Genomic DNA, 5,392 nt, shown 5'->3' with positions numbered 1-5,392 from the left:
TCCCACTCAGATCTGTTCAGTGCAGTTTACTCCCATGAATGCACTTGCAGGATTGCACTACAAGTCAATACATCTTCTAATTAAGTCAAAGCTTGTCACTTAATGTAAACTAATATGGAAATTTACCCAAATGTCATAATGATATTAATTAACTTCCACTAAGTGCAAAAGTTGCATGATTTCATAGCAGGAACATTTGTTAGAGAGTAAACAAAAATAAAAACTCCTTATATCACAATTTGCAATAAATACACTATATAAAAACAATGTGAAACATGAAAACGTTTCTCCAGAACACTCCAGATCCAGTTGAAGAAACAGACACTTTTGCAGCAAACCAGTGAATGCACATTCCACCCTCACATAAGACTAGAAGTCAGCATCTAAAGTGAAAACATTATCGTTCGTTTGAGCCATCACTGCAAAGCGCTGGTACTCTGCAACCCTCTTTTCGAAGAAATTGGTTTTTCCTTCCAGTGAAATGTTCTCCATGAAGTCAAAGGGGTTTTCAGCTTGAAAGACCTGAGAAGAAACACACTGGTTCTTAAACCAGAGCAACTGAAAGAAGCAATGTACAAGAGGCTATAAACGCTGACAATAGCTGGAGGACACTTCTAATCAAAGAGAGGAAAAGATGGCATCCCTCCCCTTTCTCATAGACAAAGTCTAGAATAACTCTGTCCATAACACTGTCCAGGCATCAGTAATGACTGCAAAACTGTTCCCAGATTTCTGCAATGACTTGCCCATCATCCTGGCTCTTCCTCACTTGCCCAACACAACTACTGCCCCACAAAGACCTGAAAACCGTCCCTCCCCTTCCCCAGTCTTGACTGAGAGTCAATCCTAATCAAGAGTTACACTCTTCTAAACCCATTGTCTTCAATGGGTTTAGAAGGGCATCAATCTGTTTAGGATTCTTACCCAAGATAATTTCAGAAGGTGAAAACCCACATTCAATACCACCGTTAATCAAGGTTACTCAAATATGACTGTCCAGCTTTGCATGTTCTGAATGAAAAAGTGGGTAATGCCACAACAGCAGCCAGTTCCACAAATATAATGAATGACGAGCTTACATGTGTGAAGAGATCTGCCAGGCACCACTGACCAAAGAAGGAAATAGCCAAAGGTGAACAGCTTGCCTTATAAGCACTCAGATCCAGAGAAATTGAGTTAGGGTGATGTAGTCACCACAGTGCTGAACCGGACTGGAGAGAAATGGGCTCAAATCTCTACTCAGCTTCGTAGCTTACCAGGAAACCTTGGCCAGTCACTCGCACTCAGGGAACCTGCCTCATGCGATTACATTAAGGATGACATTTGAGGGTCACTCAGGCAGGTTGCCCTGAGCTCCTTGAAAGAACGGTGGGGCAAAAATATGCTTGTTTGGGTTACAGGAGACAAAGAGACCTTTGCAAGTGACTGTGGAGTTAACGGACAATATTGAAGTAGAAAAAGGGGAAATTCAAAGGACAGGTCGCTGCGAGTAAGACCAATGAATGGCTGTACCTTGGAGAAGCCCAGCTCCAGAAGCAATCGGTCTGCCACAAACTCAATATACTGTTTCATCAGAGTGCAATTAATTCCTATCAAGCCAACCGGTAGGGCCTCTGTTAAGAACTCCTGCAAAGTTAGGAGGAAAAAAGGATCTTTCAGAAGGTATAACTTTCTCGGGATTAACATGTTACTGTGCCACCTTAAACAGTGTCATGGGCAGGCCTCCTGCAGCAGCTCACCATACAGAATTGGTGATATTTACCAGGCCACTGCAAATATCCACTGATGCAGCTAACTGCTTTTTATAGATTGCTTACTATGCACTAAGTGTTTTATGTTAATTAAAAGCAGTTAGCAAGGTCCTACTCGCACAATTAGAAACCACACACACAAGCAGGAATTACTTTTAGAATTACCCAGCAATTCTGGCACACACGCTCATACAAAAAAAGCTTCCCAACCTCGGCAGAATGTGGCACAGCACAATTTGGTTTGCACACCTGTTCAATTTCAACTGCATTGACAATTATTTCTTTGACTCTTTCCTCTGAAGGTTTATTCACTATATACTGAAACATCAGGCAGGCAAAGTCACAATGGAGGCCCTGAAAAAGGAGAGAGGAAAAATTGTTAGTAACCCTTTCGTTGCTCTCAAAAACAGGTAGGCTGCATTCCAACGTGGCAAGAAACTACACTTGCACTTGGGTGCTTTCATACATAACTGGAAGTTCGAAGAGTACAAGGAGAAAGGAGTGGGCTTAAACCTTCTCCTGTTGCACCATTTTTCCAACCTGCAACGGCCCCCAGCACATCTGAAAATCACTGGAAATGATGAACATGATGTGGGAAGTTAGTGTGCCAGACTGGAATCTGGGTTCATCCACAACCTATCATTAAACTTACTGGGCCAGTCACTATCTCAACCTAAGCTATCGTACAGGGTTGTTGTAAGGATAACATGGAGGAAGGGAGAAATATGTATGACTTGCTACGATCCTTGGAGGAAAGGCAGAACAAAAACGAGCTAGAGAGGTAAACTTGATTCTTCATTCAGAAGACAGTTTTGCCGTTACCTTCCCGCCATTTTTCATATTTTAAAATAACTGAACAGTGGTATGTAATAGGCGAGGGGGAAAACACATACATCTCCTTTCAAAAACAGCAAGAGTCTCAGGCCGCTTGCTGATATTTGTACTATTTTGACTATAAATTATATGTATGTTTCTTCTACCATCTATCACTACTTTATTCTGACCATTTTGCTTGTAACCACCAGACTTTAACAGTAGTTTAACACGATTTCTGTCACACATTACTTCATCTCTGCTAATGAGTTCATTGGAGAAAGTGAGCCCGGGCATCAGTCCTCTTTTCTTGAGCCAAAATATAGCTGCAAAAGCGCCAGAGAAGAAGATCCCTTCAACAGCAGCAAAAGCAACCACTTCCCCTCTTTCCCCTGTAACAAAAACAGTACAAGAGATGTTGGCAGTTTAGACACACAACTCACAAACCCTCCTTCAGTTGCTAAAGGGGACTTTTTTGACTGCAGGGTGTAAGGATATAAGGTTATAGAACTGCATCCAGGAGGGAAGGTCAACTGGCAGGCCACAGCCTGGAGCCAGACCCAAAGTAACTTCCGAGTTTTAGTCAAGTGGCAGTAAAATGTTTGGCTCACTGTTTGTCTTGCAAGGAAAGGCAGTTTGTCTTGCAAGGAAAAGGGGTGTGCACAAAAATATATATATTGGCATTTTTCAGGTTCAGGTAAACCAAGCCCGAAAAATATCAGTATATACCGATATTCCCGAATCCCAATATCAGTAAGATAGTGGGCGTTCAGGGAAAATTGGTACTGCCGAATATTTTTGATGCCAATATACTCTATGGGGAAAGTATAAGGGCACTGGAGCCCTAACTCTGGTCAGTTTCACTCCCTGCCCATCAGCTGGGGAGTGAAATTGACCAAAGGAAGCAGCTGGGCCACTGAGGAAGGGAAGACCCAGGGGGAGGCATGTTTAAATGTCCCCCTCCCTTCCCCAGTCTGCCTGCCTGCCCAGATTGGCTTCCCCAGGAGACCTGCAGCTGCTGGGTGTCTGGGGAAGCCAAGGGAAGGCAGTTTAAACTGTCTTCCCACCCAAGATCGGCTTCCCCAGGTGCCCTGCAGCTGCGGGGTTCCTGCGGAAGCCAAGGGAAGGCAGTTTAAGCTACCTTCCCTCCCAAGAGTGGCTTCCCCAGGAACCTCGCAACTGCAGGGTGCCTGGGGAAGCCGATCCTGGGAGGGAGGCTTCTCTCCAAGCCTTGCCTTCTCCAGTCACCCAACGGCTGCGGGGCGCCCGGAGATCTGAAGGGAAGGCAGTTAAGCCAGCTGATAAGGGGGGTGCTTTGGTTATATGGGATAAAACAGACTATATTGTGGAAGCCAATAGACAATTGAATAATACTCTACATTACAGTGTAAGCAAGGAGGATCCTATTCAGAGGGTAAGAAAAGAAATTGTTGTGGCATTAGATGAGGCCTTACTAGCAGACTACATATCCAGACCAACTTATGACTTCCTACTCCAATCTGAGAATAGAACCCCACAATTCTACCTTTTACCCAAGATCCATAAAGGTGTACTGCCTGTTCCTGGCAGACCCATAGTCTCAGGATGTGGGTCTATTTTGGAACCATTGGCTAGTTATTTGGATGATTTTTTAAAACCCTTCATCCCAAAAACTAATACATACTTGAGAGACACTATGGACTTTTTGGGTCATATTAATAAAATTAGAATTGAACATGAGGATATGCTCTTTGTAACTCTGGATGTGGTATCACTATATACCAATATACCACAGGATGAGGCTTTGGAGGTTCTTCCAAATTCACTGGATTTAAGGGAAGGTGATCCCTACCCTCCTACTTTCTTTTTATGTCATATGGCTGAGATTTGTTTGAAAAGAAATTATTTTCAGTTTCAGAACAGATTTTTCTGGCAGATATCAGGGACTGCAATGGGGTGCAAATTTGCACCTGAGCTGGCAAACCTTTTTATGAATAGGTTTGAAAATAAATTCATCCTGAATGCAGATAACATCTATGCTGAGAACATTATTTTGTTTAAACGATTTTTGGATGACATTTTTTTTTACTGTGGAAGGGTTCTGTGTCAATCCTGTTGGAATTTAAGGAGTACATTAATGACCTACATGATACTATTAAGTTTGAAATGAAGTATGATTGCAAGGAGATCAATTTCTTGGATGTCAGTGTTAAAAGGGTGGGAAATAGAATACAGACCAGCACATATAGAAAATCGACAGATGCAAACTCATTTTTGTCTAGTGACAGCTTCCACCCAACACACCTGAAAAAGAACCTACCTTATTCCCGGCTGTTGAGACTTAGGAGAAACTGTAGTCAGTACTCTGAATTTGTTGAACAATCTAAAACACTGATGGGACAGTTTAAGGACAGGGGCTACTCCTCTAGAGTTGTGAAGCAGGCCTTTTATAAGGCTAAAAACACCAATAGGTCCTCACTCCTGATACCTAAGATAAAACAAGGTGATTCTGACAAAGGGATGATTATCCCATTGACTTATGATGGCAGGTCTGCTCAAGTTAGTAATATCATCAGGAAACACTGGCATCTGTTAAGTAACATTGCTTCATGTGAGTCTGCCCCTATATTTGCTTACAGAAGGTCAAAGAATTTCAAAGACATGCTAGTAAGAAGCAGTCTTAAATCTACATTAGTGGTCCAAAGGGGAATAGATGGTAGGGGTTTACTGGCTGGCAACTTTCCCTGTGGGAGTTGTGAGGTCTGTGATTTAATGCTACGTACTAACATGTGCTATGATTCAGCAAAAAAGAAAAGGTATTCTATTAGATCATTCTTTAATTGCAATTC

The 5,392-nt window shown here is 42.5% G+C and overlaps 1 protein-coding gene across 1 annotated transcript in view; it reads right to left on the bottom strand.

Annotated features, from left to right (window-relative positions):
• Nucleotides 1–359: 359 nt before the first annotated feature.
• Nucleotides 360–5,392, bottom strand: part of RRM2B (ribonucleotide reductase regulatory TP53 inducible subunit M2B) — a 16,809-nt gene continuing 11,776 nt past the window's right edge. The window contains exons 6-9 of the mRNA XM_015428168.1: nt 2,817–2,956; nt 2,001–2,105; nt 1,513–1,626; nt 360–522 (exon numbers count right to left, since the gene is read on the bottom strand). Coding sequence (XP_015283654.1) covers nt 370–522; nt 1,513–1,626; nt 2,001–2,105; nt 2,817–2,956 — 512 coding nt within the window. The 3' untranslated portion in view covers nt 360–369. The remainder of the gene's footprint in view (nt 523–1,512; nt 1,627–2,000; nt 2,106–2,816; nt 2,957–5,392) is intronic.

This window comes from Gekko japonicus, unplaced genomic scaffold (genome assembly GCF_001447785.1).
Source record: "Gekko japonicus isolate JY-2015 unplaced genomic scaffold, Gekko_japonicus_V1.1 scaffold555, whole genome shotgun sequence".
Classification (NCBI taxonomy): domain Eukaryota; kingdom Metazoa; phylum Chordata; class Lepidosauria; order Squamata; family Gekkonidae; genus Gekko; species Gekko japonicus.
The sequence above is the reverse complement of the archived record's forward strand: the minus strand, read 5'-3'. Positions and strand labels throughout refer to the sequence as shown.